Genomic DNA, 12,325 nt, shown 5'->3' on the forward strand with positions numbered 1-12,325 from the left:
CGGGAGGATAGCTCAAGGGCAACTTGCCCGTCTTGGAAGCAAGACGACACGGAGCAACACAGGTTCGATCTCCGGGTCCGTGCTTAGAAACCTCTGGGCATTAAGCGCGTTATAAATAACCCATCATATCAATGATAAACCACACTGGCTTTGCTGCCTCACGTGGACTCACTCCTCGGTTCAGCATCTGACTCAATTAAACCGTTAAGTTGAACACGGCACATGTTGAAGAATAGTTGAAGTCCCGCATCTTACCTGCAGGTGGCAGTGCTGGACCACACTGCTGCTTCCCACTGTCACGCTCCCCTCCAGCAGGCTGTTGGTGATCGAGCAACCGTCCGCCAGCAACTCCGGGTGCTAAAAAAAGAATATGTTATGTTATCTTGCATTTGTATAGCGCCTACTGCCATATATAAAGATCATAACAGACTGCCGAGACTATATCGCGCCTAAGGTTATACATGCCAATGTTTAGTTATCGACTGTGAAGTAACAAGTACAACGTGAACACTCTCTACCCGACAGGTCTGGAGACCAGATACATGCAATTCATCGTGTCTACATGTGCATTTTAAAGCTCAAATTCCAAACATTCACTTCTGACCATTGATTCAATTCATATGTGGTGAGGAAATCGTGTATACCCAATGAATATATTGAATGCATATACACTGATAAGAGCATGTCTTTTGTTGAATTTTTCCAACGTTGTAGTTGAAATACTATAGTCACTAGTATCAACAACAGAAGAAATTAAGAAAAGGTGGTGTTACTTCTCATTTGGCTGGTAGAACTTAGGCACCAAAAAAAGAGCGACAGCAGAAAGTTGGGCCAAGGACTGGCGTGGGAGATGGGCATATGCACAACTAAACAAAAAGAAGCGCCACCTAAGATTAATAACAACCTATGCCATATAGGAAAGAAGTCCATCTAATCTCGAGACGCAGAAATAGCGCAGTACTGGGTCAAACCACAGGAGCTTCATGACAAGACCCAGGGCTGTGCAGGCCACACCTACTGTTGCCTCTTGCATCGTGTGACCGCTGCCCGCTTATCTGTACTGCAGGCCTTACCATTGTCACCATTGTTGCCTACATTGTGTTGTGCCCGCCACCTGCATTGATGCTCTGCTCGCCGAGCTGTACCGCCTACCCGTCAGTACCAATGCTTCCCACGACCAGTCTCTTATACGCACACGCAGCAGAATACACCTGGCACCTCCACTACCAGGCACCTCCTGCTAGCGCTAGTACTCCCCACTCTCACATACTCCAACATTGCACCATCTATCATGCTTAACCGCATCCTGATCCTCTCCTCTCCTCTCACACCACCCATCAAGTCACTACCTCAACTGACCCCGACGCCCTGTGGTGTCTGCCCCAAGGCCCACTTAACCTCCAGGACTACTAGACTGAGCCATCGCTACACCCCAGCCTGCCAAGCCCCTCGGACAGGAGGAATCTCAGACTAGGCTCTCGCACTCACCTCACCAATGCAACTTCATGCACCACCACGGTCAAGGACCTTGAGGTCCTGCCAGACCCGTCACGCATGACACCCTCGCAAAAGACCCCTACCATCGCTACCAATGCCACCCACATGCTCGAAACACAAACTAACACGCAAATCCACTCCCTCCCCTCACCCTCCCACCTCTCCTCCCCCACTCCCTTCTCTAAAGAGAACACCCCCTCGCCCACGCTCAAATGTGCTCTTATAAATGCTCGCTCCCTCCCCACTCATGCCATAGAGATCAACAACCACATCACCGTTCATGACCTTGACTTACTGGCCATCACAGAGACCTGCCTTCACGAGGCGTCCGGCCCAGCCATCTCTCTAGCTCTCCCACGCGGATACTCCATTCTCAGACTAGACAGACAGCTCATAAAAGGAGCAGGTGTAGCTCTCATTCCTAAAGACGCGCTGTCCATCAGGCTGTGCAACCACCCCAGGGAAGGTAACGCTGACCTCCTCTCAGTTAAACTGCAATTATCCCATAACTGCACCATAAATATTCACATCACGTAGAGACCCCCAGGAACAGCCCCCGATTTCCAAAAACATCTCCTCCATGTACTAGGTAGCCGGTTAAAAAGCTCCACCAAAACCCTATTGCTCAGAGACCTCAATCTAGGTCTGGGCGACCCCAAAGATAAAGCAGCCGCAGCACTAGCTAAAGAACTCAAAGACCTAGGGTTCCTGCAAAAAGTTACTTGCCCGACTCACGGCAAAGGCTGCACCCTCGATTGGGTGGTAGGCCACAATTGCTCCACCACCATCACCTCCAACCTAGCATACCCGTGGACGGATCACAACTGTATCCAATTCACCATTCCCACCGTACCTACAACTAAAGCACTCATTAATGCTCCTCCAGCTCAGGTCAGAAGCTCAAAAAACTAACGAAGGACAACCTCCTTCCTTTCCTGGAAGTCCCGGAACTTAAACCCCCATTTGCGTGTGACCCTAACACAGTTGCAAAGATCTACGCTGACACCCTTACCAAAGACATTGACGCCATAACCCCAATTGAATGCAAAAAAGAGAAAGAATCCATGCACACCAACTCCTGGTTCTCAGATGAACAACTGGCCCTCCGCACGAGCAAATGTAATGCACTAGCCAAATGGCATGCCAATCCCAATGATTCCAATAAGGAAGAATTGAGAAGGCTATCCACGCTATATAAAAAGGAAATATTTAAAGCCAAGTCAAACTCTTCCAACTTTTGGATTTCAAAAGCCAAATCCAAATCTAAAGAATTGTTCTCCATTTTCAAAGACCTTATCATCCCCTCCACCAGCCCTGAGGAGATCACCAAAGATGAAGCATGGTGTTCCAGCATACAGGCAGCCCTGCTTAACAAAATAGAAACACTCAGAGAAAAAATCCAGGTGCAATTCAAAGCATTACCCAAGCAGGACCATCCCCCAATGCCCAGTCTCCCAACCCATAATCCTTGCGACCTGCTCTTCTCTTTCCGAGACATCTCAGAAGCGGAAGTCATCAAACTCCTCCAACATCTTAAACCATCCCTCGGCAAAGGAGACATCTGGCCAACCAGCATTATTAATGAATGCACCGATTCCCTGGATCCTATCATCACGGCATTCATGAACGCTTCATTTACATCAGGTACCGTCCATTCCACCCTTAAAGAAGCTTGGGTTCACCCCCTACTAAAAACAAACACCCTAGACCCCACCTCCCCTAACATTTACTGACCTATCACCACTGTCCCATTTCTCCTCAAAATCCTGGACAAAGCAGCCCACAAGCAGATCCAACACTTCCTCGAATCCAATGCCATCCTCTGCAAAAAGCAATCTGGATTCCAGAAAGGCCACGGCACCGAAACTGCTCTTCTGGATCTAAAAAAACAAATCACCGAAATCATGGACAGAGGTCAACCAGTTCTCCTTTTACTCCTGGACCTCTCGGCCGCTTTCGATCTTGTTGATCACAAAATCCTCACCTCCCACCTTACCCATGCTGCGCACTTCACCAAACAGGCCTCCTCATGGATAAGATCCTTCCAAGAAGGCAGAGCCATGTGAGTTTTCTCAGACCAGGCAAATGCAGCTCCCTCCACCATACTCTGCGGAGTCACCCAGGGCTCATGCACAGCTCCCACGTTATATAACCTGTTCACTAAACCGCTCTTTGACAAATTGGACTCCCTCGGCATTGCATATACCAACTATGCCGATGATACACAGGTACCCCTCCCACTAAATAGGCTTGTATGACCAAGACACCGCAGCACTCCTCCAAATATACACCACCATCCAAGCTTGGATGGCGGCTAATGGGTTGTGTCTCAACAGAGTTAAAACAGAGATCATCCTCATAGGCCCCAAAGAAATACTATCTAAACTTGACCAACAATACTGCAACGTCACTGTTGGCAACTCCATCATCCTTGTCTCCTCCTCAGTGAAGATGCTTGGGGTGCTCTTAGATTCTACCCTGTCCATGACACGACAGGTCAATTCCATTGCCTCCGCCGCTGCTCACTCCACGAAGCTGATATATGCTGTATGTTAGGGAGAATTCTCTGTTTAGGCTGAATTTCCTAACCTAGTGAGTCCCCCAGCAGCTTTGCTGGATTTTTGGGGTTTATTTTTTTCTCCTGCCAAGAGTGAGACTCTTTTACCCTCACTCTTGGGCATGATTTGAGTGTGGTTCTTTGAATCTAGATGTGTTTAATGGGCTATGGGGTCTTTTACTCCATAGGGCTTCATGTGTTTTTGGGATGTGTGTTACACAGCACCCTCAGTGCAGTGACACAGGGGTGTCATAGTGACCCCCCGGTATAGACTCCATACCCTGGGACTGGCTACTGTCTCCCAGGGCATGTAAAGTCACCATTGACTTTACTAGTCTTAAATTCTGAACAGAACCAGTACAAACCATCATATTGTGGACGTACTGGCTAGGGCAATTCGATTGCCCCAGGGTCTGTTAGTCGAGGGGGCACGTCTCCGTCCCCCCGATCGAGTTTTGGCTGGTGGCAGTGGATACTACTTTTTATATTCAACCGCGAATATTTTCCTATGGGATTTCCCATTGTTTTAGGCTACTATCTTTATTTAATTATTTACGGTAGCCTCAAACATACTGCCGGTTTATTTAATTAATATTAATTCTCCGGTTGGTATTTTTTCCCAAAACTTGATTCTAAAATGGCGTTTGTGTTCTCTTCTGTGACTCCAACCCAAGTCGAGCCCTTTGTTCCACTTTTTGGCAGGCTTCTCCACAGAAGCCCTCCAAAGTGGTGCCACTCTGTCTGGGGTACTTAGGAGGGGTGGAGGGGAATTTAGGCACCCTGGACTTAGTTGCCTAGGCAACTCAAGTCGCACTCCATCCTGATTGGCCCAAGTGGTGAGCCGGCCGGCTCACCACTTAGCATGTTTGAGTGACAGCTAGGCTGAGTGAACGGGGGTTTGCTGCATAAAAGCAGGGCTTTGGGGACTGGAACTTGAGAAGTCGCCACAGGACCGAAGAATCCGACGAGGGAGAAGCTGAGCCGACCTGCCACGACACCACACCCGGTGGAGCCCTGCTGGACCGTCTCACCACTTTTCCCAACGACAGAGGAGATCTCCCGCCGGAGAGTCTTCTTCCTTTGACTGGTGGGGATAACCAGTTTCACCGTCTTTTCGCCTTCCCGACGTACCTCGTGGCCGCCTTGCCTGTGCCAAGCACCCCGGCAACCGGGATACCACGTTTTACCACGACCGCGAAACAAAGGTACCACCTTTAACCGGAAAACTCTGCGGCTGGTTTCTTCCTTGGTAGTGCAACAACCATCATCTTTCCTCCAAGTCGAGATCTTCTCTTCCCCTGGACAGCAACGCAACTTTCACCCAATACCAGGAACAACTGCCACCGCTGGAGGATCCTTCCCACTTAATGTACCGTGTCCCGCCTGGCTTCCCTTGCTACCGACTTACGGAGTAGATTTGGCCCCCGGCTTTCGAACCTGGGTTAGCCTGGGACACCCTGGCTAAACTTTCCTAAGCCTCTCTAAACTCTTTTTGAACTCTCTGCAAGACTTTCTAAGCCTAGAGTAACTGTGTGATCTTGGGCACATTTGTGCTCTGCTCTCTCTAAGAGTGGGCCCAGCCTTTGGACTTTGGTTCCCCAGTGACTTTTGCTCTTCTGCCTTGCTAACAGTGTTCCTGAACCTTAGAGTGGTGTACCTTTCCATATTCTGTCTTTTTCCCTCCCTTTCCCACAAACTTATTGGAGTGCCATCTAGTTAAGCGCTCACCTCTGTATGAAAATAAGTGGCGTTTTACTGTGACTTATCTGATAAGGAAAAAGGGGTGTATATATTACAATAGTAACTGTGTTTAGAATATTTTACAACAAGAGTGCTGGAGTGTTTCAAACAGTGTGTTTTTAAATAAATAATTATACACTTTGATACCAAAGCTCTGGTCAGTGTTTGCTTGTATTGTTGTATCTGAGTGCCTATTGTGTATACTTTGCATACTGCCTAACTCTTCTTGAGGGAAGTCTGACTGCTCAGCCACAGCTACCAGGTAAATCTGGGTGGTACAGACTGCTACCAAGTGGGTTTACTGCCAACACCTGTAGTCTTAAATCTTTTGCAGTGGTCCCTAGGGGAACTGCGCAGGTTTCTGCCTAACACTGTAAAACCCTACCTTTTCAACCAGAACTGCCTCTCTATTGCTAGAGCCACTATTGTGGCCAAGTTAGATTATTGCAACGCCCTCTTAGCAGGCACCTCAGCAAAAAACCTAAGCAGACGGCAAACAATCCAAAATAACGCACTCAGAGCAGCGCTCAATATCCACAAAAGAGACCATATCACGCAGCCTAGGCAAAATGCTCACTGGCTCCCAGTAAAGGATAGGATAACTTTCAAGACCCGCACCTTAACGCATAAATGCTTAAGCCTCTCTGCCCCACCTTACCTATCAGAGATGATAGCCAGAGACACCTCATCACGCCCCAAAAGAACCTGCTACGCTAATCTACTGCGCATCCCGCCCATCAAAAGGGCCAAAGAGGGGGGGGATTGGCTTCCCACATATAGCACCCAAACTATGGAATGCCTTGCCCAACGCACTCAGAGCTGAGACCTCCCTCTCAGCCTTCCGCAAAAAGCTAAAAACCACACTATTCAATTAACTCAGCCTTTTCACACCTCGCTTACACCCCTTTGCCCCCTCCCACAGGCATCCCTTGTTAATAAGGATGTTTTTCATGTACCCAAGTTTTGTATTATGTATTGCTCACATAACTATGTTTTATGCAATTAAGAACGTTGTATATAACAGCGCCACAATGCCCAAGGGCTGCTGCGTGCTTTATAAATGCTAATAAATAAATAAGATACACAGTGTATTTATATTACCCGTGAGAATAACGTTACATACATTTCATATAGTAATCTAAAATAAACAGAATCTATTTCCCCAATTCATATCGTTTGTAAGATTCCTGCTGTGGTCAACTAGTCCTGCGCCACTCCCACGGCCTAACTCAATGGACCCAGTGACCGACCGTCTGTGGGAGCCCTCAGCCCGCGATCTAGTGATGAGCATGGTTCCACTGGGCCCCCTGCTCAAGTCGCAGCTTCTCAACACACATACATGAAGACCAACTCAAAGCGAGTTACCATCACGCCAGGGTGCGCGTTCCCCATCACACATCTCAATGCTTGACACACATTCACAAAGGGAGCATAACAATATGTGTGTCACGCATTGCAGCACTAGAGTAATTCATAGGATTTCGTGAAAATCACACACCTGCATCTACATCCAATGTGTACATGTTTCACTCATCCGCACCATATGTGCACATTTATCATACAATGCCTCATAGGTGCCTGTAAAACATATACATCAGTTGCAAATGCTTCAAAGACCCACGCATCCAATACGAACGCCTGTGTTGTTCACACATCGTAGACACACAGGCAACATAAGCGTGAGCCATTGGTCTTGAAACTGGGGGGCCCTAAAGGTGTCTGGGGGGCCGCGAGCCCCTTCAAAAACAACAGAGTACAGTGAGTGACTGATTTTATTGCAAAATATAAGCAGATATGTCATCGCAGGGGGCCCGGCTACATTTTTACTCAAGGGAGGGATGGGGGCCTTGGCAACAATATGTTTACTCAAATTGGGGCTCAGCATAAAAAAAAGTATGAATACCACTGTAGCACAAATCGAACACAAAGTGTGCATTTCTGTAAAAACAACCAAAAAAAGTGTGTTGGGAGACAACACCCACCACAGTGCCTAAACTGTGTGTATCCATGGCGTACATTGGCCTCTCAAGAAAAGGCGAGGAATAAATGAAGACAAGGACGGTGAGCTAGAAGGCCTGCCACAAAAGAATTGTAAAGTGATGTCTAGATGTGAGACTAGAGAGAATGTGATAATGAAAGTAAAGATGCTGAGCCACACTTCAGGTAAACTGTGATAAGCAGTTTATTTGATAAGTTGCATAGCATATAGACCCCCAGCACATCCAGCAGGACCTTAATCTCCAGATGACAACCCTCTGAAACTAAGCATTCTACTAGGTGCTGGAACAGTCCATATTCCATCCTACTGTTCCACATTCCACAAGAAGACGCATTACATCTCCCTCCTTCACCCATTGAAAACACGTTTTTTAAACACCCCCCAAAACAATGAACTATGTACATGTCACAAAATTACTTATTCTGACTTACCAGGAAAATGGAAGTTTCATAATTTACACAAACAAACATTTACACTACTAAACCGTAAATTGATAATCATGGACACCCCTCTCGTTGCACCAGCCTGACCTTTGCCACTCTTGCCATGTTCCACACTTGACCTCCCCACAACCTCACTGCTCCTCTCAATACCCCCATCACCTGGACAGGATTGGAATATTACATATCCCCTTTTTTCTTTATAACACCTTTCTTGACACTTACCTAGTCACCCACTTCGACTTCCAACCATCTCCTCCCTGATTTCTCATTCACCTTCCTCACCCACTCTTCTTTCCTTTTATCTATTTTCTCCCTCACTTCTTCCACAAGGCAGTCTGATTAAGGTGAGACCCTGGTACTGGGTTTCCTCCTCCTCATTAATTCAAAAGGACTAACTCCCGTGGACGCATGTGGGGCCAATCGCAATGCATACAATCTATCCCTCACTGCCATCTTCCTGTCCCTCCCACAGGCTCCTGCCATCCGTACCATCACCATTCCATTGGTTTGTGGCTGATACAACGGAGTCCTGTTATGTTTCACCCGACATAGCCTAAGATACTCTTGAAAATATCCACCAACAAACTGTGTCCCATTATCAGTCAAAATAGACCCGGGTAGACCTTCCCTCTCAAATACACTTTGCAAAAACTCAACAATAACCTGAGCTGAAATATTGCGCACAATTCGAAATTCAGTCCATCGTGAAAACAAATCGACCAGGACAACAATGAATTCCCCTCAACCATTCCCCATATCCACGGGTCCTAAAATGTCCACCGCTATTTCACTCCACACCTTCTCGGGTGTATCAAACTTCACCATCGGTTGTTGGCCCGCCGCTATATTCTTACACGAGACGTCACTCTCAATGCATCTCTCCACTATTCTCTCCACATCTCGATCCAACCCGGGCCACCAATACTCACCTCCCAAAACCCCTTTGGTCTTTGACACACTCATGTGGCCCTAGTGTGCAATGTCCACCAACCTCCTCCTCAAGCCCTGAGGCACAACTGCTCAATCCTTTCCATACAAAATATTCCTTCACACAGAATTCTGACCTCATCTCCAATAACCTCCTCTCCCCACCACTTAATAACCTTTTTTCCGGCCATCCACCTTGTACAAAATGCACGACTCTCTTAAATGTCTCCTCCTCCCTCAACACTCTTGACCACTCCTCGCGAGTAATAACAGCGTTATGGGTAACATATACCGTATTGGTGATGACATCCTCAACCAGACCATCACTAACCCCATTCTCACTCTCACTTAGTCTAGAAACATGGTCGACCAACACTTTTCCTCTATCCGGGATCACTTCCATTACAAACATATGTCCTTGCATCCTAGCCACCTAGCAAGCCACTCTCCCTCCTGGAAACCTTTTCAAGACCCTTCTTTTCAAAAATTGCTTTCAATGGCCTATGATATGTCCCGATGATGAATTCTGCTCCCCACACATAATTGCAAAATGTTTCCACAACCAAGTGACAGGCCAGGGCCTCTTTCACCAACACAGAGTAATTTCTTTACGCCCCCCTTAACATCCCTGATGCATGTATCACAATTACTTCTAGACCATCCTCCCCAACTTGTGTTAAAACAGCCCATATTCCTGAGTAACTGGCATCCACAGAGATAACGCTCCTCCTCCTAGTGTCAAACATGGCCAATGACCTTGCCATGTCAATCTCTCCTTTTATCATTTGAAACTCCCGCTCACATTCGGCATCCCACACAAACTCAACACCCTTCTTGGGCAAACTCCTCATTTTAACAATCTTGTCCGCAAATTTTCCACAAACATTTGGTAAAATTCAATAATTCCTAGGAAGGGCCTCAGCTCTCCCTTCCCCTCGGGTGATATTATCTTATTGATCCCATCCACCAAATCTTTCACCAGTCTCAGCCCATCACTTGATATTTCATGCCCCAGGTATTATACCAAACACACACTTTTCTGCTCTCAATTCTATCCCTCTCTATTCTAATAAGTCCACAATTTTCTTTACATTGTTGTAGTGCTTTTCCCCAAGTGTCTCTGCACACCAGGATGCCATCCTGGAAGCAATGAACATCAGGTAACCCCTTCAACATCTTATCCATTACCTTTTGGAAAACCGATGAGGCTGAAACTAGCCGAACGGCATTCTACAGAACTGAAATATGCCCTATTGGGTAATAAAAGCTGTAAACTTCCTAAACATCTCATCCAGCCTTACCTGATGATATGCAGATGCCATATCCATCTTTGAAAACAATGTTGCCCCGCCAATCGTTGCTAACATTTCAGTCATGTTGGGAAAGGGGTGCCTTTCTGCTACAACACACTTATTCAGCGATCTCAAATCCACACATAGCCTCAACTCCCCATTGGCTTTCTTCGCCACCAAGAGTGGGGACACCAATTGAACACTCCCAGCAGGCTCTATTATGCCAGCCTCTTTACATTTCTTAAGCTCTTCTCTCACCCCATCCCTCAACACCATCAGAACCAGGCGCAATTTTGCCGCCACGGGCATACTCCCCTTCTTCAAGACAATCTTGTGCACCATGACCCTCACACAGCCAATATCCTTTGAAAGCTCTTTGGGATACCTCACAACCACACCCACATCTTCACTCACATGCAACACTTGCTCATTGGTGTTCAGGTCCAATCTTATTGTCAGCCCCTTTTGCTCTCTCCACCACAAAAATGTTTAGCCACTCTTGGTGACGTACACCCTCCCCTGGATTTCTCTCCCCTTGAACAGTAGTCGAGCCATGAAACAACCTATCACATCCATTTTCCCTAGGTTGTATCCCCCAGGGTTCTTATCAGATGGCAAAAGTTCACCCACTTTGCCATCCACAGTATTTCCATACACTTCATGTGACATTAAAGATAACTTCACTCCCGAGTCCGCCATCATTCATATCACTTTCTCATTGACATGCACGTTTGCAAATGGGCTGTCACACTCATCGTTCCCATTACACAAGACCATGTTTACTCTTACTACTCCTCAGCAGATGATTGCTGCACTTCCCCATTTGCATACAACACGTTCATCCCATTCCCAAGGGAATAATTCCTGCAGCAGTTAGCATAGTGCCCCCACCTTTTATACTTGTTGCACGTTACCCGTCTCCGGGCACATACCAGGGAGCTTGCAAAGTGGTTGGCACTCGTGCATCTAAAGCACAATTTTTCATCTCCCTTGAACCCTTTAGGTCTGTCAATTTTGCCCTCAGAAGCATCGATCCCTCTTTGATCATTCGTTTTGTTCCTCTTCTTTTTCACTTTGGGATACTCCTTCCCTGTCTCTCCAACCCTTAATATTTTACTAGTTGACATTTTATTTTCCTTTTTCCCCAAGTTTTGCAACACACGCCATGGTATGTTCGACTCTCCTGGCTATTGCGACCACCTCATCCAGGCTCGGTACGTCCTTTAACCATAGTTCCTCTCTTATCTTGTTGTTACACCAGTGAATCATGAACTGATCCCTTATATGTTCATCTAACTTCTATCCAAACTTGCAGTTGAGGCAGAGATGCCGCAAAGCCATTATATATTCCTCCACAGACTCCCCTTCTCATTGTTCTCTCACACCAAAGTTACATCTCTCCAAAACAGTACTTGTTTTGATGTCAAAATGCCCATCCAGCTTATGTAATGCCATATCAAATTCGTTGGTACCAATTTCTTGGTCCAAGTCTGATATCTCCGGTAGGGTTTCATATATCTGTTGCCCTTCATAGCTCAAAAAATGCATTAACAACAACACCTTACGTTCTGCTGATATGGTATTGCCACATGCTGCCTTCACGTAATGAATGAAACCCTTCCTCCAGGGTCTGCACTTAATTTTCACAGGGCCAGGACTTGCCATTAACAACAGTGGTCCTGGTACCCCCGATAAAGCCATTCCTTGGTTCCTTAGTTACTTGTTTTTTTTGTTGCAACAGCCAAGATTTGGTGCTCCCTTTTGTCTCTTTCTCTCCTCTCTTCCTTTCTTTTTTTTTAGTAGAAAAAATACAAAGTTTTACCACGTGTAAATTGTTCCTGTTTTTTTTTTTCAATTTAAATTTTATTGG

The 12,325-nt window shown here is 46.5% G+C and overlaps 1 protein-coding gene across 5 annotated transcripts in view; it reads right to left on the reverse strand.

The window, feature by feature from the left end:
• The window catches only part of FCSK (fucose kinase), a 1,510,689-nt gene that overhangs the window by 683,390 nt on the left and 814,974 nt on the right, over positions 1-12,325 (reverse strand). For all 5 annotated transcript variants that reach the window (XM_069654984.1, XM_069654992.1, XM_069654977.1 and 2 more), the window contains one exon: positions 256-357. In XM_069654984.1, coding sequence (XP_069511085.1) covers positions 256-357 — 102 coding nt within the window. The remainder of the gene's footprint in view (positions 1-255; positions 358-12,325) is intronic.

The sequence above is a fragment of the Ambystoma mexicanum genome, chromosome 1p, assembly GCF_040938575.1.
Source record: "Ambystoma mexicanum isolate Mex_15411 chromosome 1p, UKY_AmexF1_1, whole genome shotgun sequence".
In the NCBI taxonomy this organism is placed as follows: Eukaryota; Metazoa; Chordata; class Amphibia; order Caudata; family Ambystomatidae; genus Ambystoma; species Ambystoma mexicanum.